Source organism: Pavona decussata, unplaced genomic scaffold (assembly GCF_977016875.1).
Source record: "Pavona decussata unplaced genomic scaffold, jaPavDecu1.1 SCAFFOLD_6, whole genome shotgun sequence".
NCBI classification, from domain to species: Eukaryota; Metazoa; Cnidaria; class Anthozoa; order Scleractinia; family Agariciidae; genus Pavona; species Pavona decussata.
This window is the reverse complement of record NW_028145430.1, coordinates 1,895,001-1,918,239: the sequence shown is the minus strand read 5'-3', so window position 1 is coordinate 1,918,239 and position 23,239 is coordinate 1,895,001. Positions and strand designations below refer to the sequence as shown.

Sequence of the window (23,239 nt, the reverse complement as noted above, 5' to 3'; positions counted from 1 at the left end):
ATTGGCGGTCCTTTGCAGATTACTTTTACTTCATTGAAATATGCTTCGTTCTTCAAAGGACCAATAAACAGACATCTAAGCTTATTCTGTTTAAGCTATTAGGTCATGTAGCGATACCCTCTTTAAGGCAGAAAGTGATGAAATAGATACCCCGTTCAAGACAAAACACCCTGAAAACCATACCCTATCCAGCCTATCAGGCCGCACGTCCCCTTTAAGGTCACACAAGGGAGAACCCCCCCCCCCCCCCCGGGTACTGCACACACTTGGGATATCGTATTAAACTAACTGTTGACAGATTGAAACTAACCTCTACTCCAACGGTGCAACATAAAACGTACAGAAAGGTTGCAGCGTCATCTTCGATATAAGCCCACTTGGTACCCCGGCTTGGGACTCGCTTGGGAACAGACGGTTCAGCGCTGGGATCATGATATGTTCAATGCAGATATATTTTTTGACATGATATTTGTTCGCGACTGGCATTTACTGCGTTCGGCAAGTTTTGTCTTGATAACGGTGCTCATTCGTAGACGGAAAATTACAAACATTCTTATTTTTTTTGGCAGTGGGGCAGAGAGCGGGAGGAAACTGTCGAAGTAGAAATTTGACCCCCTGTGGGGGACCCTATAAAATGATGATCGTCGTAGCTTTTTAGGCCGACTCAAGCAGGAAAAAAAGTCATGAATTTTTTTGTCGGGAATTATTTGCCAGTCAAGTGATTTGGTACCTTTCAGTTTTCAAAAATGAATTTAATCACACCCGTGAACGTGAAACGGCAAAACGACACTCTGGCGTTTTCAAAATTTGGCTAAAATTGCTCCCCACTGACCCTCACTGCTTTTTCTTTTACAGCTCGTTTAAAAAAAATGTCAATGTTGGAATTTATTTTCGGTAAAGAGATAAATTTAACCGTTACGTTTCTTTTATTATTATTATTATTATTATTATTATTATTATTATTATTATTATTATTATTTTTATTATTATTATTATTATTATTATTATTATTATTATTATTATTTATTAATTTATTTTACTTTATCTTTTTACACTGAAACAACCGGAAATAATGGTTACATCGAAGCGAGGTTGTGTTTGTATGAAAAATGGCGATCGGTTTGAAAGGTCTTCTTTCATTGATCCTTCTATTAGTCATTTTATCGTCCTCTTGGCTCATTGCTGTATTGTTAGACTATTACACAGGACATGGAAAGCCACTCAAGCCTCACAGAAGGACAAATACTGCTCCATTTCCGAACGGCAAGATGGAAAATATATTTTGGTTCGTTCAGGTAGGCTGTCGTTGGCTTGCATCATGTGATTGTTATGACGAAGAAGTCCAATTTCCGGACTGGTCTTTTCGCTGAAAATTTTTTTTCTGTGGTAAGACTGGTCTTGCTGCTTTTGTTAAAAAGTAACTGCAGACTCATTTTTCGGTACAGATTGTAAGGTCGTTGGTTTTTCAGTCAATACATGTGTTGAAACCGTCTAGTATCAAATGCCGAGCTAATGTACACAGTCAAACGTACACTGCAGTCCCTGTCTCCACACTAAATATATACACCACTTATCGATACTCTACTTGATGTTTGAGAGCTCTTTAAGCTTATAGAGTTTACTAATAGGTGAAAAGCGCTTTTATTAAGCAAGTTATAATTATGTGAGAGTCAAGATGGCTGATGAAATTCCATCCCTACTTCAAGTTTACATTGGAAAACCACCCAAGAAGATGATTAAAAGCGTATTAAATAATTGACTTTTCATTTTGTTGGTCAATTTACATTTTCCCAACATTGCAGGTGGCATAGTAGTTGTCTCACGTGACAGCATTTGAGTATAAATTACAAGTTATTAAATCAAGCGTTCATTCATACATGTAAGTTTTATTTTGTCCACTAGATATCTGATATTCACATCAGCAAATACCGTGAGCGTCAAAGAGCTTATGACCTGAAGCAGTTCTGTGATGAGAATATTGATGTTATCAGGCCTATTGCTGTCCTGGCTACAGGTAATTTTTAACAATAATTTGTAGTTCAAATTATTAGTCTTGCTTCCATACATGTCCTGAATGTTTACAGTAGTTTGGCTCACACGTACAGTGGAACCCCGTTAATACGACCACCTTCGGGCCATGAAAATATGGTTGTAATAACGGGGTGGTCAGATTAACGAGGTTGCAAAACTAAGGAAATGACTGGAATTTTAATTCGTTTGGGGCACAAAAAAATGGTCGTAATAACGAGGTGGTCTTAAGGCAAGGTTCCACTGTAATTAATACAGTATAATCAGTGTAGCTCTTTTAATAAAAGAACTGTAAGCTTGCCTTTAAATAAAACATGTATGATTCTGTAAAAGATGGAGCCTCAAGGAAAAACATGAGTTTAAAAAGTAAAGTCCCACAGGTTTCTTCTTTTTATGGCATGTCCTGTCCTCATTGGCAATAACAGTCAACTTCTTTGTGCCAGGATAGGGAACTTTTTCCAGTAACCTTGTAGCCTCATGCATAGCTGACGGTTTTGGACTTAATAGTGGCCAGCCCACAGCGGAGCCACAAAAACAAGCGGTGCCCAAAGCTGTGAGAAGATATGATGAAAAGCAGCAGCAAAACTGCGAAAAGATTCTCACTGTCTTGTCGCTCGTTTTTGTCTTCTCACATCTTTGCCACTCGTTTTTGCAGCTCAACCACAGGCCACCCAACCCCAACAAAATCGCCAGCTACGCAGGTTAGTAGCCAATGACCTGTGGGTTGATCAGAATGAGGCAGTTGAAATAACTACATACACATAAACTTTATATTGGGTGCAAAATGTTCCTCCTACTAGTTTTTTTTTGTTGTTGTTGTTTTGTTTTGTTTTTCGTTCCCAGTCTTGATTCTAAAAACTGTTGTTCATTGTAGTTTTGATTTAAGTTGTTGTTGTTTAATTTCCTTTATGTACATGTCTACAGGTGACTTGACAGATGCAAAGGATGTTTATAAACTTGGGTCTAAGCAATACAAAGAAGAGTGGGAAGCATATTACAATGTCCTAAAAGAGACAAAAGTCGAGGACAAAACTAAGTGGTTAGACCTCCGTGGGAACCACGGTAAGAAAATTCAGTTGAAGATGGAATTAATTAAATGTTATTTATTTTCTACACAGTTAGAACTGGACATGTAAATCATGTAAATATTTACATGTAGCCTTGAAGCTATGCAGCAAAACAGAAAGGTGGTATAAGTATCTGCTTCTGTTATTTTGGTTGTAAATTCACAGTTTTCAGTACATGTACTGTAGGTTGGATGAAAATATCATAAATATAAATTTGCCTCTGTTATTTTACTAAATATGGGTGTCAGAGCCATACAGCTGAAGATCTTAACATTAGTTTGGTAAATGTACATGTATGAAAAAATTACTCATATCACCTTGTGGTGTTGTCTTGTAAGGCTTTCCAACAGTGTTTAATTGAAATAGCTATAATTACAATTATTAATAATATGATTATATAGATCTTATTTAATTAAAGTTTTATCAACAGAAGTCTAATAGCAATTCACTAGTCAGTTTATAATTATGTCCAAATTTGTAACTCATATAGTTTATACATAGCATTGTGGGGATGACTTGTGTAAACATGAACATGAAGACATCACAGTACATATATTGTGCAGTGTAAAATTAATGTTGAAAATTGTTCTTTTGTTCACATACCAGATACATTTAGTGTTCCCTCCATTACAAGTAACGAAAATTTCTTCAAGTAAGTATTAATCAGAAATAGTATAATTTTTATAATTCTACTTAATGTTGACTAATACAGTGTACAAGTGATGTATATGAGAGGATATGATTAGAACATAGACATTACATTGTACACAATCTTGCAACTGAGTATAAATTAATTTACGTATAGTTCATAAGAACACTAGTGATAAGAACACAGTGATAGTTGTCATTTAAGAAGGCCACAAACAACAAACAAACAGACACACAGCACATCACATACATGTATTATTATTATTATTATTATTATTGTGCTTGTCAGGTAAATTTTACACCCATGTGGAATGACTCTTGGATGTTACAATGTAGTGTACTCACGGAGAGGGGGTGGGAGTTGGGGTCTGAACTTCCACCCTAACTGTACTGTCTACTGGTTCTCATCCCAAGGTCTTATCTCCCACACACAACAAGGAAGACTAAAAGGGAGTTTCTCACCTGTACATGTACATGAAACTTGGTGGCCCAAACTTCGCCTTAATGACTTCTTTTAGGTTGCAAAAATAATGTTGTGAAATTATATACTGACAGTGTCTACTAATACATTGTATTATTTTATTCTGACTATTGATTCCCACCCTGATTATGTTTTATTCTGGTTCCCTTGTCCCCCTTGAAATCCCCCTCCATATATGCAATTTAAAATGCACTACAGAATCTTTATTTATCATGTAGTTATGGAAACTCAATGCTGGCAAACGTGTTCGACAATTTAATATGTACATGTACATGTAGTTGTTATTAATTGTTCATCAGGCTTAAAATACACTGAAAGGTCTCAAATTTACATTTATGTGATATTTTAAATAAACTGTAAAGATGTGTAATACAATAATTTTTATGTATAAGTTTTTATAAATAGTAAACTTAATATGTAACTTAACTGTAACTTAACCTACTTACTTGAGGTTACTTTACTTACTCAATAATTAATTAAATTAGTTAATATACTGAATTATATTATTTTGTTTTTTTTATTTACAAAAAATAAGAGAAATTAGATACATGTAGTATGCTATGTAGTAATACTAATCTAATTTCTCTTATTTTTTTATGATTGATTTTCAAACATGTTGCATCTCATTATCATAATTCAATGATCATCTTCAATTTTTAGTGAAAAAGTGTATGAAGGTAGATTTAAGTTTTTAAATAATAAAACTGTAAAATACAGGATGGCAATACGTACCATATGCAAAAATTTATGAAATGAGAAAAACTTAAAATGAAAACCTATATCTACAAATTAAAGAAGACAGAAGCACGAGACAAAGTTAATTTTAAACAGCAAAAATAGCTTAAGAGCGAGTTTTCAATTGACTGCTGTAAAACTAAAAACCAAAGTACAGTCAGCCCTGCCCTATAAAGAGCTTGTACAGGTAAACTTATGCTGAATTTTCAGCATCATTTTATTTGCAGTTTTGCAGAAGTACAGTATTTTTGTTGTGTTCTTATTGCATTCGACGTTACTAGAAAGGAGGCACTCCTACAGTGTAATTGCATTTGGAGTCGAAATTGTCTGGGACAATGGATCGATCCTGGGATGCATATCTGGCTTTCCCAGCAGATTTCGCATAGGTGGATGACATCATCACCAACTTGGCAAAGGAGAGAGAGAGCCTGGGATCGAGATCATCAAACACACTCCCTAATCTTAGATTATTACTACAGTAGTTTTACAAAAGTAATGTAATAAAAGTTTATTTCTATTTTTTATTCTACTGCAGAGATTACTCATCCAGTGGTCCAAGCGGTAACACTGGTTCCAAGCCGTACCAGTATGTTTACAGGACTAAATATGGCTCCTATGCATTCAATGGAATTGATTTGAATCCTGACCCAGGACCAAGGAGGCCATTTAATTTCTTTGGCCATGTGGACCAGGTATGGGGATGGCTCATTATTATTACACTCTAGTACATACATGTACATCTGTAGAGTGACCAGTCTCTCTAGACACAGCTAATTCCCAGGTTAGAGACCGACCTTATGTCAGAAAATTATATATAAGCTCTATCATCACAAGATGAACACATCTATATGTATAATAATTTAAAGCCGTGTGGTGCTCCTTTCCCTTGGTGCATATCCATTGTTCTATTCCTGACAAACAACATGAAGGTTTCCTTATTTTTGTTTTTTGTTTACAAGTTTGTTCATTTCCTTTTTTTCTCTTCCTTGGAGGAGGTGGGCAGGGGATCCCAGATAAAAGATACAGGAGTCACTCCTGTATCATTTTTACTCAGATGTCAAAACATGTACACGCACCGGTTAATAGAGGCTTAAATTAATTTGTGCTTTTATGCCACTTTGGTTGGGTAAGGTACTGTGACACATTAGGTCTACTGTACAGTGTAGGTAGTCCATATTGCTTTTGTAGCACGAGACAGTTAAACATTGTACATGTACAGTAGCTGCCCTTAACATATTTCCCTCTTTTCAGCAGTAGCCATTAATTTTAAACTAAGTCTTTATAGACCTAACTGGACATACTGACATGTATAGACCTTTAAATTATGGTACAGTGTGAAATTAAGGATGGTGATACTAATAAAGAAGTATTTTTGTGTGGTTTATGACTATGTGGGAAAAAGCAGATCTTAGCAAGGGCTATTGAAATCCAAAAAGAAAATTGGGGGTAACCACACATTTTTAGAGATAATCAAGCAATAATTATTCTAAAATACAAAGCAATGTATGGCATTTTTTTTTTCCAAATTGAAACTTTAATATCTCAAAAAAAAAAATGCATGGTTACCCCCAATTTTCTTTTTGGGTACCAAGAGCACTTGCTAAGTTCTGCTTTCTCTGCAAAGTTTTAAACTGCACAAAAATATCCCTGTATTAGTAGGCACCCCCCATAGGAAACCCAAGTACATAGAGATGCGCAGAACGTATGCGCAGTGACAAAAGTAGGCACCGTCCTTAAGGAGCAACAAAAACAAACAAACAAACAAAATAATGAAGCAAAAACATTCCACACTGTAAATGACAGCAGAAAACATGTGTTGGATGTAAACTTTTAATTAATTATTTTTTAGGAGCGTGTTAATGAAATGGAGAGGCTAGCTGATGCCAGCAGATTATTTAATATGACAATTTGGTTTGGGCACCATCCTTTCTCTGTCACAACAACCCCTTCTGTAAGGAAAATTTTAAGGTAAGTTTCAAGTTAGCATATCGTATTCTCAGTCACCCTTTCAGTTACCATTCACTGCCATGTATTTAAGTGACAACAATCTTGCAAAATAATAATTGCTAAGTGAATAATAATACATACAAATCCTACAGACTGTAAAATTAATTGTCAGTCTATTACTCAGTCGGAGAATCAACTTCTTGACAGCTCAGGTGTTGGTAAATTTATTGATAAAATTGAAGACCAGCTTACATGTACTTCCTGTCAACCTGTCAACCAACTGTCAATAATCAGTTTTGCTGCCTGACAGTCCCACAACAGATAACTGGACAGCATACATCAAAGGCTCCTGTGAGCCATTCCAGTAAAACACGTTTAAAAAATTCATGTGAAGTCAGCAGTTTGGTTTAATCGTTTGAGTGGGGGTTTAACCACTGAAGATATTTGAGGTCAATCTTGTAGTTTGCTGAGCTAGTACAGTGTAAGTGATGAATAAATGTAAGGAGGCAGTTTGAAACAATTTAAGGTATCCATAGTAACTCAGCATGTGGGAATCACTCTGCCATCCAAGCCTCATTATTAATTCATTATTAATTTCAGGTCAGGGGCAGTTTATTTGTGTGGTCATCTTCACACACTGGCAGAAGTTGTTCCAAAAATGCATGCTGTTCATGTTGATGGTCACCTGGAGCTGGAACTTGGTGACTGGCTCGACACAAGGAAGTATGTTTCTTTTCAACTATCCCCTTACATGTAGTCTTGATTCCCTCAGTAGTCTCTCAGGTTTTTCCTTGTATTAAAGGGGCTTAAGTTGACTCAATTTTACGCATTGAAACTGGTCATGGAATTGAATGAAACCTGAAAATTACCTCTTAAGCCACAGAAAAACAAGGAAGCTAAAAGTAGCGTGGAGGGGCAAAAGTAGACAAGATTAACAGAGATTGCATTTAGGCATTAACTTGAAAATCGAAGACCTGACATTTTTCAAGTTTATCTTGACCAATCTGGATGAAAGTGTGATCTATTAAAGGATTATAAATTGTCTAATTTTGTATTAAATGTGGCCCTGACTGACTGCTTTCTAGATTTACTAACCAAACATGTGCATGTACACTGTAACTCAATTGCTTAGATCACACAGTCAAACCGACTCATCGAGGAAAATTGAAATTCTAATGTAACCAAATTTTACAAACTCTCCAGTGTATGTAGACCTGTTTATTGTAGCCTGCAAGAAAGCTCTTTCTTAGAGTCAACCGTGAGAGGATTATTTGCGTGAGCTGCCAGCGAAGCAAGCTGCGAGAGGATTGAGGTGGGGGCGGGCATGGGAGGAGTTCAATTGTTTATGTTTTTGTCCTGCCCGGGCTGCCCCAATCCTCTCGTGGCTGACCTAATAGAGAGCTTATTCACTGGCTATGTGTAGTGGTCGACCTCCATGCACAGACTTCATGTTACTGTATAAAGTGTACAGAGATGTAAACCAGTTGTTTTGTGTGGTTTTTCTTTCAGCTACCGGGTTGTGGCTATTGATCATGACATGCTTTCCTTTGTGGATGTACGTCTGAACAGCTGGCCCGTCGTGCTTATCACCAACCCAAAAGATGCTCATTACATCATGCCCCCGCACGAGCCACTTGGACGAATGAGAAAATCAAGTCATATCAGGTAATGAGAGAATTGAGTCCTATACCAGAAAGGGTGTTGAAACGCGTAACGGGCGCTCACAGTAGACGAATATTTACTGCTAAGTACATGTACATGTACATGTTTTATCACAATTTATGTGCTTTTTCAGGACACAGGCTTACTTAGAAAAAGAAAATCCAAGTTCTCCCAACAGGAGTCGAACCTATGACCTTCTGATTATTAGTTTGGATGCTCCGGCTACTACTAAGTTACAGGACTCACATGGGAACTAGGCCGGTACATGGGGTTCACATGACAAACATCCTGCATACTGCTAGGGTTTGAATGTCGACGGCCTGTGAACAGGTTCCCAAGTGGGTATCGGGCAAAGACAAAAATAGGAGCTCAGAGAGGGGTATTGCCCCCATACCGCGCTCCGCTCATCTGGCTTGCCGATTTTTTTTTTTTTTTTTTTTTTTTTTTTCGCCCTATATCCCACTTGGGATATAGGCTAGAATGTTGATAACTGGAATATGTGAAAGAAAAGTCATATTACATCACTGTATGTTTTAAGCTTGGTGAATAAAATAATGATAGATATGTTTTTTTTTTTTCTTCAGTCAGGTATTCTTCAGGCTTAAAATATAACATCACATATTTCTTTTATATTTACCATTTTTAGAAAAAAAAAGACCACCGTTTTAAACAAATCGCAAACTTTCGCCGTTTCGCTCCGGCGCGGATATTGTGTCACAACAATAAAGCTTTTTGATTGGTTTATGAGTTTGTTATTATTTTCTGAGTATGTTACGTATGAGATTGAATATTCGCACGCTTTTGGCAAAATAAAGGATAATTGGCAGTTACACGGTTCATTCCTTTTGGGTTTCTAGTCATATATTATTTGGGGAGAGGGGTATTGTGAAGGGAATTCTACGTTTCAAAATGTCATTGTTTGGGCTTGAGAATTAAACAACTTCAAGAGCTTAAAACTTGAAGTTAACACCTTAAAACAGGTACTGTACCTTTTAAAACAAAGTGGGAAAGTCTAAACCTTTTTGCAAAGCGTACAGTTTTCCAAAAGTTATTTAAAGACAGATAGCATTCGTTTCCCAAGTTCTATTCATACAAACGTTGTATACTCTCCTTTTGTGACGATTGCAGGTTCCTTGCTTTCTCTCCTGCTCCGATCAAATCTGCTGTTGTTGAGATTGATGGTTATCCCCTTAGCTTCCCTGCTACTCATGTAGAAGGAGCTTTGTTTGTTTGTCAGTGGAATCCAGATGATTTCTCTGAAGGAATTCATTCTATCACCATCAAAGTTCAGGTATGGAATTCATCCTAAAACCTTTTCTACACACCAAGTCAAAGCCCAGGGTTGATACCGTACATATGCATTTCTCATGTTAATGTGTCTTTCAATCAAATTCCTCCATATTAGGGTTATAGTGTAACGTGCGAGTCTGGGGGAAATTCGTATGGGTAATCTTTAAATGGTGCGAGTGAAATTAAGAAATAATTTAAAATTCTGATATTTTTTTCGAGCTTTTATGCGAGGGAAATTATTATTATTATTCTTTTGCCAAAACCGCAAGTGAAATTATTTCCTAATTTCACGAGTATACCATTTGATTACCTTTTAATATCATAGGTGACAAATTTCGTTCACAATCGTGAGTCCTTGTCTTGAGTTTTTGAATTTTGTAATTTCACATGTGAAATTATAAATAAACGCTGAAATTCCGCGACAAAATTAAGAAGTAATTTGTCACCCATGGTATTATAATTAAAAATATGACCACTTTAAATAACGCACTGAGTAGCCTATTGATCAGTACTTTTTTGTGGTACACTGTGTATATGTACTTTAAGTATGCTTTTGTAAAGTGTTTTAACGTTTTGTGGCTGACAGTGAAAGTTAGTCTAGATAATGAATCTGTATGGAACTTTCAATAAAGTCCTTGTGATGAGAGCTTGTCGTTGTGCGCTGAGCAGCACAGATTTCCGTCCAAATAAACGGGAAATTTCATAAACCATGAAATTCACCTGCACTGCGAAGCTTCCTACCGCTTGAAAATCACCCGATCACAGGTCGATAAAAATAGCAAACCGTGGGTCCAAAAAAAAAAAGAACTTGCAGAGTAATTTCTTCCACTGAATTAGACCTGCTTCTTCCTCCCATCAAAAGGGCACTGTTATTAGGTTCCGTTATCGTTCGTTGGAAGAAGCCGTAGCGAGGTGAAAGCACTTGGTCGCGGCCATGAATGATTTTAGCTTTTCAACCAAACAAATCCTGTAAATTCGATCGAGTTTTTAGCTTTTGACACAAATAATCTCTTGCTGTTTCTTGTAACAATTGAAAGTTCATCTTTACGAATTTGTTTTGTAGCTGTAGCACTTGATTTCCAGGTGTTTGTGGCACAAACATAATCCGGCCTAAAAAGTCAAACTCTACAAAACCTGAAAGAAGTCTTGTTGTTGCGGTAATGTGTGGCACAAAAATGAAGAAACCAACTAAATGTAGAAATGGCGCGCTCAGCCAATCAGTAATTTTGCCCTCTATGTTATAAACACAGTTATTGAGAAACAACGCTTCGGTATTCATGGTTTAGACATGGGTTAGACGGCGACTTTTATTAACGCTGTCTAATAATAATCGGCCCTTTGAGTTCTGAATGCAGTTGATCGGAAAATATATTGCCATTTGTGTACTTGGTAAAAACCAAGGCTGTTGGTCGCTGTTGGTCATCTGTAAAATAATATGAAATATATTTTGCACTACACAGGACTCTGCTGGCCGTACGTCAGTGCGGACTCAGTTGTTCTCATTGGATGGTTCTCGACCAACTCTGGATCTTCTTCCCACATTCCTCTTGCTGACGAACTTTGTCACTTTGGTGAGTCGAGCTCCGTTATCGTTTGTTGTTTGTTTGGTTTTTTTATTTATTATTATTATTATTATTATTATTATTATTATTATTATTATTATTATTATTATTATTATTATTGTTATTGTTATTATCATCATCATCGTCGTCGTCGTCGTCGTCGTCATCGTCGTCGTCATCATCATCATCATCATTATCATCATCGTCATCATCATCATCAGTTTGGATGCTATGTCCCTAAAAAAACGTACATAGGGTGCAAACGTTACCTATGATGCCTGTCTGAAACGATGCAACTTGGTATACAAATAATTAAACCTTTTTCATTATATTGAATAAATAAATAAATAAATAAATAAATAAATAAATAAATAAAAGTGAAAAGTACTTCTAAGTCAAATTTCCGTAAAAAACGACTAGTTAATGAAACCAGCGCTGCAACGATTTTCACTTTAAAAGTCCTTATAAAAGTCCTAAAATCAGATCAGTATTTTAAAAGTACGGGCAATGTTCAAACTGTCTGACAGAATCACTTTCTGCATCCGCCTCAGCACCGATCTGGATCGCTGTCCGACAAGCTCTTTCATTGTCTCTTCAAGATCCACCGACCAACCTCCAAGCAGATTATTATTAATAAATCTTCTTTTTCAAGAATGTCCACTTTGGGCAACGTTTTGTAAAAAAAAAGTCTGTTTTCGTCGCGTTTTGTATCATTCCGTTCGTGTACGTGTCCAGGGCAGTCTAGATGGATAGAAAAACTCATTTTTAAATGTGCAAAGGGAACAATTTGTGTTCATAAATTTCATCTAAACGTTCAGTCGGGTGATGTACAACTGTTCACATGCAAGGGCTTAATACCACAATGAGTCCCGAGTTCAGTGCTGTGCAGCTGCAGTCTGCTCCCATTGTTCTGAATATTTGGGGGTCTTCAGTTTAAGGAAGTAACAGTTGTAATTAGATAAGCTGACCATATAATATATGAAATGTAGAAATTACAGTACATCTGTCGTTAGTTTGGGAACAAAAGTAGCCAACAAAAGGCGTTAACAAAGTGTTCAATCTGGTTGTGGAATGACCCTGTAGAGTGACTTTCAGTGAGTTAAACTACATGTACAACTAAATGCATTCTACCATGAGAATTTAAAGAAAAAAGATACGAAATCGTACTGAAGAGACTTCATTGTGGTCACTGCATTAACCTTTCCCCCAGCTCCAACTTCAGGACATTTTGGGTCAGTTATTAAAAGAACGTTGAGACGGTGTTTAACAAAACCACGTTCTAAGTCATTTTCAATTTTGCCAACAATCATGTCTAAACATTGTCTGGTGCTGATGGTAATAAGAAGGCTTGCGCCCCAAACTTGAAAACTATTTATCTACTTAAAATAGACCACTTGCAGGCAGATTTGGAGGCCCACTTTTGGGTTTGCGGATGATTTCGTATTACAATAAAAGTAAAGAGTGGCGGTTGCCATTCGCAGTGAGGAACGTGGTCTAAACTTTTTGCTTATTTGTTGCAGGGCCGTGTACTTTTCAGTGTTTTCTTTGTCATCATCGTGCTTGGACTGGGGTTCGTGAGGCGCTGTGATCCGTCCACATGCAAAGGTACGAGCGAGCGGGTACTTTGTATCTCAAACTCGTAGGAAATAGACAAACCTCGCGTTTGTCGATTAATCCTCCAAAACGCCCCTTAGAAACAAAAGCTGTCGTCACTGAATGAAAATTTAAGAGGTAATCACGTCGGCTAGTGTCTTAAAATTTAATTAAATTTACAGCGGCCACCCTCGGACAAAACTGATCTGCTGTCCGTTGTACCGCAGCGGTAGCCACTGTTGCGAAAGTCAGTGAGATAATTTGAGCGAATATATCGGAGGTTGGAACAAAAACCGTGGATCTGTTTTAGACAGAAAGTCATTCTGTTGACTGTTAGTGTTGGCTCACTTGTAGTTTATGATGACATACATGTAAATGTAAATAATTGCTTTGTTTTTGTTTTCTCGTCAGGCTTTCTCTGTGGTGTTTTTGGCAGATGGTGGAATCGTCTGGTGCTTCTTGCTCATACTGATGGTCTTTTCTACCCAATGTTCTTATTTGGTGTTTATACTGCTATAGGTACGAAAAAATTAAGTCATCTTTTAGTAATTGCCGTAAACCCCAATTAACTTTTTTTTTTTTCAAATACGTTACAAAACGCAAATGGCACCATAAGAAAAGTAGTTTTCAGTATCCCTTATTTATGTAGCCACACTTTACATTTTCACACACGGGTTCCAGTGTTACCTTCTACAGCCTTGCATACCATATAGAAGGGCAGGGTAAAACGCGCGTTTGAGTTCGCAGAGTTCTCCTTGTCCGCTCTCGCAGAAGCCAGCATACAGTTGCCAAATAAAGGTTACAGATTGTTAGGCAATTCCTTCATAGCCATGCGTTAGCGAATATTCGCGCTCACTTGTTATACGGTAGATTATAAATGACGGAGCAAAAAAGAACAAAAAAATAAATAAATGACGGAACAAATAACGCATTTACCATTTCAACGATTTTGGAAACGTTAAACAAGAAGTTCCGCAAAACAAAGGGCAAGCCCCTTCTTCCTCCCACACCTCTGTGAGCGTGAAATGCAAGTTTAGACGCCGTTCAGTGGTGGCAAGTTGTTGACTCGAGGGTCCTCTGAAAAATATGCCTCAGATTCCATAAGATCACCACAGCAATATAAGACATCGGTTTCTGATACTGTTAACAGGGTTTATTACGAAAGCGAAACCAATTTTACCAGTAAGGCTCGCAGAAAAAGACGCATGTTGCTTTGTTTAAGCTTTAGATGGTTGATTGATAACTGAAGGTGAGAGTGAACAGGCCAAGCCCCTTTTATGCCGGAATTTGTGTTCCCTGATAGCGCATAGATGACTTCAAAGCGTAGTTAGAACATCAGTCACGCTAACATTTTTTTTTTAACCACGTTGCTACGTCATCCTTGCGCTATCAGAGTACACGCGCACGGCCAAGTGAAATCTCTTTTTTAAAATAAATATCAGAGAGATTTAGCATCGCGTATACGTGAAACGCGAAAGGCAAAAATGACCGCGTGACCACGATTTTCCCGCTATCTTTCGCGTTTGCCGGTTGCCGTTTCTACGTGAAAAAAGGCTATTTCGCGTTTGCCGTCTACGTGAGAACTAAGTATTTCTTCTTCTTCTTTTTTCTACATATAAGTAGTTAATTGTTAAAAACAAGTACCTCAATAATTTTCCGGCAAGTCAAGTCCGTCAAGTCAATTTTCCGGCAAATTAAGTTTCATGTTCAAAAATCCTTCATAACTCACTCCTTCATGAAATCACCACAGTGAGTCGCAAAACAGCGTCTCGCAAAATTCCAGCTAAAGTCAAAAGGTTCACGCTATTTTACGTGAAAAGTGAAACGGCAAGGTGACGTTTGCCGTTTCACGTAAACGCGATGCTAAATCTCTCTTTCATCACAGTGAATGAATGAATATCTGAATGAATGGCAACGGCACTGTTGGATTTCACCTGGAGAGTAGACTAAATAAATAAATAAATAAATAAATAAATGAATAAAAAGACAAAACAAGGACCTCCGGAAAGAGGTGCAACGATTCGTACATTAGCACATTCAGGTTTGTTACTGTCTGTGTTATTCTTTGCAGGTCCTTGGTTTATTGGTGAAATGACTGGAGGCCATCTTGGTGCCCTGTTCGTTCATGGAATGTATCTGAAACAGCACTGGATCCCAGGCTCCCTATCCTATTATTATGGGCTCATGCAGGTAAGAGCCTTCAGGTGATCGTTTGAAGTACTTTTCTTTGGTCTACGGCAGTTGTAAATCTCACTTGAATAATAATTGGCTGCTTAGTAAAGAGAATCAGAATAACAAGTGTACGATTTAAGACTAGTTCTTTCACCTGGCTAGAATCGGCTAGAATAGATATCGGATCATTTACATTGTTCACAGGCCTTCGTAGCATTCCCCAGTGCATTTTTACGACTTTAGGCTAAATTGTTTCTGGCGCTCTACTGGGGAAAAAAAAAGAAAACTTCATTATTTTCTAGTATTGTGTTAATGGTGCAGGTTACGTGGGCTCTTTCATTTTGATGTCGCTCACGCAAGGATTAGGTACATTTTTAACAGCTTAGTTTAGCAATTGATTTGCCAGTGAGCTGATATGCAGATTGCCTGTGTGATAAAATACATGTACCTATTAACCCAATAATTACACTTGATATTCGCTCTCCTCTACAGCTTGTCCTGTTGAATTTACCCATGACACTGTACCTCGCATATTTTGTGGAGAATAACAATCGACCTGCAATCAAGAAATCGTCCTCGAAGAGTCCTCGCCAAGCCCTGCTCGGTAGCTTGCTAAGCTTCCTGAAGACGAGCCTGGGACATTTCGTTTTTGTTGCCGTCTTACTTTGGCAGGCATCGTCCTCTTACAATTTGCTGTATACTTACGGAAAAATGGCATTTCTCCTGAGTCCCGCAAAAACGTGGTCCGTTGTGTTAATGTTGTATTTGTTCTGGAGGGTTCACAGACCCAGCCAAAGATAACTAAAATACCAGGTGACTGTTGGGCCAATACGTAAGTAGAATTTAAAGTCAATCCAGATCCCGCGTGACCAGTATTTTTGAAATTTGAACAGTGCTTTGAAATTTACATGTCAGTTTTGAATATCGCCAACGAGATTTCAGAGTTCCCGTAGAAATTTCCCTCGTTTATTGACGATTTAAAGCTATGGTCTTTTTTCTTTACATTACAGCATAAAGTATTTCAAGAATAGCAATTGTTTCCCGAGAATTTTGAATCGGACAGTACAAAAAGGAATTCGAATGTTCGTTCATTCTCGGAAATCTGGTCACACGTGACGTTCACTGACTTCAAAAAGAATTTCCTTTATGAAGTGGGGCATAGTTCCCATGTATTTAGCACCATCTGCCGACGAGTGAAGTGGTAAACAAACCCTTCTGTCTTGTTTGTCAGTCACTTTGTGTGGATTATTGTAACGAAAATAATTGTTAGATGTTGAAAGATGTCCAAAACTACTTTGAGGCAGGTACTTGTGAGAAGGCTGGACATTCTACAACGACAATCTTTACTTTCTTAATATATACCGTTTTACAATTAAACTGGCCAGCGGAAAGCTAGTGCTCGTCTTTGCGGGCCTGTCAGTCTATTTAAATTAAATTACAAATTCTTTATTTTATATAGTCATTGTAATAAAAAAAGAAGAAGAAAATAGAATAGGAAGGAGAGATAAAGAAAGAGATTTACACTTGTATACAAGGTTTACGGCAAGGTTGCAACTTAGGAGCTTTTTGATTTACAACTGACATGCTTTTGTCATTCCCAGTGCATGTTGTTACAGAAACAAAAAGTGGTGCTTTGCTTTGAGTAAAACAAATATACAAAGCGAGAATTTTTTAACCTTATTATTGTATTTTTCACTACATTTGATTTGAACTCTGTAGTGCTGCTTAGGGCGCGGCTGAACGTTTGTCCAAGAGCAAATGGTGGTCAAACAAATTGAACCAGCAAGTGTTGGAGAAAAATGTTAGAACGTTAGCCTTGGGCTTGACATGTACGCTCTCTTCAAAAGTAGGTACCTAGGTATGTAGGAACCTAATACGTAACCACGACGATAATTCCAAGGGGAATGGGGAGCAGGGATGCGCAGTGGTGAGAGCACTCCCACCACTGTGGCCCGGGTTCGATTCCCGGACTCCGTGTGATATTTGGGTTGAGTTTGTTGTTGGTCCTCGTCTTTGCTCCGAGAGGTTTCTCTCCGGGTACTCCAGTTTTCCCCTCTCCTTAAAAACTAACAGTTGTAAATTCCAATTCGATCTGGAAAGTGTCCCTAATTAGTGCTCTGTCCTAAATACATTGACACTTAAATAAAGTGATTTATGTTACTTAGAAATTGAACTAAGTCGCGTTCATGAAAACTTCTTCCCGGTTTCTCCAACACTTTTAATTTGAATACTGTAGCCGAACTGTGTTGGAGGTAAATTCGTAAGGACAGTCTTTTCGACTTTGCAATTGCTTTTTAGACCTTTCCTTTTATCTCACCACGTTCGCCGTCGTTTTTGAATAAGATCCCGAACTAAAGTAGTAAAATTACTGACAGCTTAAAAGAAAGGCATTTTGTTTTCCAAAAAGGACAGGTTGAATGCAGCTAAGTTGTTCTGCTGGGTGATTGGGATTAGAAGAGCCAGTCATGACCAATTTCATAATGTAACCTTATGTTTTATGAATTCACCAAGTAACAACCAACTTGTTACTCGCGCACTATGCGCGAGCATCCCACGATTTAAATTAAGGTGGCCCGAACCTACTTATTCGTTACATTTTTTAATCATTTTTGTCAAAAACATCCTTCATCAAGGATAACAGAAATCAAGGAAATCAGTTAAATTTTTCGCACTAATAAATGCGTTCGGGTCCTTGGGCCGAGTGACTCAAAGCTTGATTAAGAGCGCGGGATGAGTGACCTTACTGTTTCACCTTAAAAGCAGTCAAGTCGAAACCTTCATGGTAAAAAATGCTGCGTTATTTTTAATCTTAGATAAGAGTAAGAGGAAATCAAGTTAAACAAAAGAGATCACACATTGTAATTATCCAACCTGTAAGAACAGCCGCGTTTTCTTTTCACGGCGGGTGAAACAAAAGCCGGAAAAAGTGCTCGCTTTCTGCAGACTAATAAAGGTCAAACCTTGTTTCCTTATTCGATCTATTAAGCTGATTTACGTTCTTGCAAACTCAGATTTCAGCAGACCAGGGCCCCGGTTGTTCGAAAGCCCACTAATGCTAATCCCCTAAATAACCGATGTTTTCATCTCTCTCGTTAAAAATGTTTTTCAATGCTGATTTTAAACTAAAGGTAGAGAAAAGTTTAAGTCAAAACTGAAGGGCAAAAGTCTTTTGGAAAAAAAATGTTTATTGATCAGTAATTAAACTCGAATCAAACTTCACATTAACCCATGATTAGCTTAATCGGGCTTTGGACAGCTGGGGCCTCAGTTTTGTTTAAGAGGTAATTGAAAACAAACATTACCGAATTGAAAGCTGTAAGGCAAGCATGTGTTTTCTTCTTGTAATAGTCTTCGAGAATAGCTCCAAAATGATAATCGAATAATTTGGTAATATCTTATATGTTGATTTGCATTGAGGTAAGGAAGGAATACAGTAATTACGACCAATAGCTGATTGTTCTCAGTCGCATTTTAAATTTTCGTTGATATCAGTTTTTACCCCTCTTTCTTTTGGTGTTGTTTTCGTTAACCCCTTAAATAAAACCCAAGTCAAATGTATTAAATATATTAATTTCATATATTTCCGACTGCCAAAACCCTAATCGTCAGTTGTTTAAGCGATTCTACCAGGATTTTGCAGTTTGTAATGTGAATGAAATCAAGCGGAAAGCAGCAGGCAATAGTTTCATGTAATTTCGTGCTCATCGATTGTCGTTGATCCTCCAAGAGGTTAAGGGTGACGTGTTATGATTTTTGCTGATAGAAGACGTGACAGTACTTGATCATGAAATCTGTTTACTTGGTAAGTAAACAGGTTTATTGGCGAATTTATCTGGGCGCAGTTAAATCAATTGTAGGGTTGCCACAGTCAGGGAAAAACATTTTTTTCTAGGTCTGTGAAAAGTTAGAAAATTTTGCAACAAGTCAGTGAAGATCTTGATAATTCAGGTATTTTTTTTTTACCTTTGTCTTGCTACAAGATTTGAGAAGAGTTTTCTTGTTGGCAGAGGTAATGTCGTTTCAAACGCTATTTACGAATGACTTGATTTCTGCTGCTTCGTCGCTGGCTCCATTGCGAAATGGTTTGCCTTATATGGTCAGTAAAAATTTGTTTGTGGTCAGTGAAGTGTCGGAAAATGTTTATCCTGAGTAATGGCAACCATGAATTGGAGTAGTAAAGTTTTATTTGTACAATTTAACTTATTTCAACACGTCGTAGTTTTTCCATTACGTTATAATAAAATTTACAGAGGTAACTATTTGAAAAAAAAATATGGATGGCTCTATCGGTGGGGTAGCAACATACTCGTATTTTTAAACAATTCGTAACGTTGTTTTCACTTGGATAGTAATTATTGTTAGTATCTACAATAAAGGGGTGTGGGTTATTCGGTTAGTCTATTGTTATATAGTCAAATAAAATTTAGCCTCGTGTATTTATATGAATTAATTTATTGTTAGTTAATTGATAATTGGGTATGGGTTAATTGCTTAGTCTATTGTTATATAGTCATAAAATTTAGCCTCGTGTATTTATATAAATTAATTTATTATTAATTAATTGTTAACTAATAATTGGGTATGGATTAATCACTAAGTCTTGTTATATAGTCAAATAAAATTTAGCTTCTTTTTTTCATATAAATTAATTTTCTACCTCACTATATCAAATTTGTATGCTTCATTAACGCTAGTCATGGACGTTAAAAGTTTGTTTTCAGTTTTGTGGCTGTTGTTCGCGTGGTAATAAAACTTTACCATTTAGTTTTGATTATGTTTGCGTTATACAAACTAACTTACCTTAAATCATCAGCTATCTAATTATTACAAAGATTGAACCCCTTGCATTTGATATACGTCTAGAAATTTACCCAGTAACGAAAGTGCTTAATTTGACGAAATTTCGCCATCAGTTTGGACAAAAAGCACAACTAAGAGGAGATTTGGCAAAAAATGGCAAATTTGACAATACTGTGCCAAAGGCCGAGATTTGAGCGAATGATAATGAAAATGGTAAATTTGACGAATTTCCGCCATCACTTTGGATAAAAGCACAACCAAGGAAATTTGGCAAATTTGACGATATGTCGTCAGTGGGTGAGATTTGAGCGAATGAACTCAAGAGAAGGGTACCAGCGAAGCGGCGAATGCAACGAATTTGACGATATTTCATTAAGGGGCAAAATTCGAGTGAATGAGCTCAACAGAAGGAAACCAGCAAAGTGGCGAAAATGGCGATTTTGACGATATTGCGCCAAAGGCGGAGATTTCGAGTTAATGAGTTCAAGAGAAGAGTAGCAGTGGATAAGATTCATAAGAATACTGAACAACTTCGGTTTTTCACTGCACGTGTTTTAAAAGTAATTTTTAACATGGAGGGAAAAATTACTGAACGCTGATTGGTCGAAACAGAGGGCATTTTGAGGGCAAAATTGCTCACTCCTGATTGGTAGAGCGGCGAAAATGCATGCTCCTGATTACCTGAGCACGCCATTTCTACATTACGTTGGTTTGTTCATTTTGTGCCGCGACAACAACGACTTCTTTCAGGTTCTTGAAATACTTGGAAATCAAGTGCTACAGCTGCAAAGGAAATTCCTAAAGGTGAACTTTCGTTTCTTACAAGAAACAGGAAGAGATTACTTGTGTCAGAAACTAAAAGCTTGGTCGGATTTGTCTGGTTAAAAAACTGAAATCATTCATGGCCGCGACCAGGTGCTCTCACCTCGCTACGACTTCTTCCAACGAACGATAACCGAACAATAATAACAGTATCCTTTTGATGGGAGGAAGGAGCAGGTCTAATTCAGTGGAAGAAATTACTCTGCAAGTTCCTTCTTTGGATCCACGGTTTTCTATTTTTATTGAGCTGTAATCTTGTAATTGTCAAGCGGTAGAAGGTGAACCAAGATTGTTTCGTATAGTTCAAAGGACGCAAATGCTGGATCAGTATGAAACTAGGAACCAAGGAACTGGAGCACGCACATGGAATACGAGCTCTAAGCCTGCAATCTTTTCTCTGCTCAGATGCGCGCATGCGCCCATTACAATGCCACCTCGAAAATGGGAGCATGACGTGAGTCTAATTTCTGTGAGCCTGCAAACAGTGGACAGTTGTAACGTCCATATTACTATGGTTACCAATCATCACATGAGATCGCCGTCTGTGGCAGTCAGCCACCCAGTCCAATATGGCGCCAAAACCCTGAAATCGTGTGGCATCGCGTTCGATACCTGCGGGATATCATAAAACTCGCGGAATTGTTTTCGGAAAAAAAAAATTACCTCAACAACAACAACACGAAAAGTATGCGATCTCCTATTATATCGTGGAACGCAGTACCATACAATTTTAAGCAATAAGTGCATGAAAAGACGCGACAAAATCATTTCCAAAATTTACAAAAATCGCACAGAAAAAAACGAAAAATGAAAGTACAAAAAGAGATTTTGTAACTTGCGGTATTAAAAAAAAAATAATACAAAAAGCAAATAAAAAAAATCAATACCGTAAAGGTGGTTTGGTAAATTTTGGGTGAGCTTTTGTTTTCTGAATTAAAAACAGACAATTCGATTTCGTAAAATTATAGAAGGGCCGTAACCAGCATAAGCCATAGGGAACATTTCAAATGTTCTCTAGTTAACAATTTAAGCTTTAGACTGTTTGAACTGCCGTCTTCGACGAGTAAAATGAAATGGAAAGGGGGTGATAAAAATTCTAAATATAAAAAGAATGCGAGATGACAAAAGAATAGAATAAATAAAACAATTTATGGATTCTTAATAAAAATTGGGAACGACCTTCAACAAAAGCATTTTTGCAGATGAATTTTTCAGTTTTGGAGAAGATGAAAATTGAAATAGTTGATTTCTGAAGTTCATTTTTCATTTGTCAGAAAATTGAAAAATGAACATTTCGTTTTTAATGAAATACTCTTAAAAAAAGAAAGAAAAATTAAATGTTTCGGCGTTCATTTTTCATTCCCCACTCCCCCCCCCCCCCCCCCCCAAAAAAAAATAAAATAAAATAAAATAAAAACAAAATAAAAATCGAACGCTTCGGGTCTCTCCCTGAGGAGGCCTGAGTATACAGGACTCGTGTGCACCAATCACGTAACGACAACACATGTACATTGCGCCCGACAGAGATCACATGGCGAGATAAAGATAGAAAGTAAAATCAGAAAATCTTAAATAAATGCAGACAGTCTTTGTAGATAAAGAGTGACAAGCCTGCACAACTCCCTCGCGCGTGTATTAGCCTTTTATAACATAGTTTAGCCGAGTATGCTTCATGCCTGAATGATTTTCTCTACTCCTGTACATGTATTTGTGGCGGGTTTGAAGGATTAGATACAGCCTTGTTGTTAACCATCGTATTTTAAAGATCAAAGGTCGTTTCTGCATGATAAGTTCTGTTTCTCCTATTCTATTCTTTGAGCAATTATTCTCTGTGTTTAACGATTGTGTTTTTAATGCCATACAGAGCATTTCAGCTGGGTTTGGCTGGGTTTTGTTTGGAAAGTTTAAGCGCGTGATAGTTTTAACCGCCTTTCTTGTTGTGATCTGTGCAATTAAAGGATAGGCCGTTTCATCGGTTGGACCACGCAATATTAGCTTTATTCTTTAGTTTTGTGATGCCGGGCCCGGCTATTTTTTTTTTTTTTTTTTTTTTTTGAGTCCATTGGCTGTGTTTTACATACACCATTAAAGGCCGGTGCAAGCAATGACTAGTATTAACTAGTTTAGAATATCCTTTGTCATGTTCAGTAATGGTCAGGCAATGTAACAATACGGCAAGATTGAGTGCTTCGTGCTGTTACTGGTCCTTACTTCTTGATTTCGCGGCAAAATTGAACCTGAATTATTCTTTTAAATATTTCAGCAAACGACCTGAAACTTTAGGACTTTTTCAGAAATTTATCTAGAAAAAAATTGTTGCGGTCGGTTTGTGTTCATAGACTTTGAGGTTACCATTGCAACCAATTATTGACAGGTAGTTTTTTTTTTGTTTGTTTGTTTCAGAAAATAGAAAATTCCTTTTTAAAATGAAG

At 37.2% G+C, this 23,239-nt stretch overlaps 1 protein-coding gene across 1 annotated transcript; it reads left to right on the top strand.

Moving 5' to 3' along the window:
* The first annotated feature begins 1,073 nt into the window (after positions 1–1,073).
* Positions 1,074–19,830, top strand: LOC146489122 (transmembrane protein 62-like). The gene is made up of 14 exons (XM_085105895.1): positions 1,074–1,295; positions 1,903–2,014; positions 2,953–3,090; positions 3,702–3,747; positions 5,495–5,651; positions 6,809–6,927; positions 7,507–7,629; positions 8,416–8,571; positions 9,697–9,859; positions 11,319–11,429; positions 12,941–13,025; positions 13,425–13,532; positions 15,085–15,203; positions 15,678–19,830. Exons 1-14 carry the CDS (start codon positions 1,110–1,112, stop codon positions 15,984–15,986), a joined length of 1,932 nt encoding a protein of 643 aa, XP_084962021.1. The 5' UTR covers positions 1,074–1,109; the 3' UTR covers positions 15,987–19,830.
* The last annotated feature ends 3,409 nt before the right edge of the window (positions 19,831–23,239 follow it).

Bases quoted from the DNA above. Each gene is read 5' to 3' on its own strand.
- LOC146489122 (XM_085105895.1), top strand. From the start codon at position 1,110: ATGGCGATCGGTTTGAAAGGTCTTCTTTCATTGATCCTTCTATTAGTC. The intron at 2,015-2,952 runs GTAATTTTTAAC...ACATGTCTACAG, and splicing joins TATTGCTGTCCTGGCTACAG to GTGACTTGACAGATGCAAAG. The intron at 3,748-5,494 runs GTAAGTATTAAT...ATTCTACTGCAG, and splicing joins AGTAACGAAAATTTCTTCAA to AGATTACTCATCCAGTGGTC.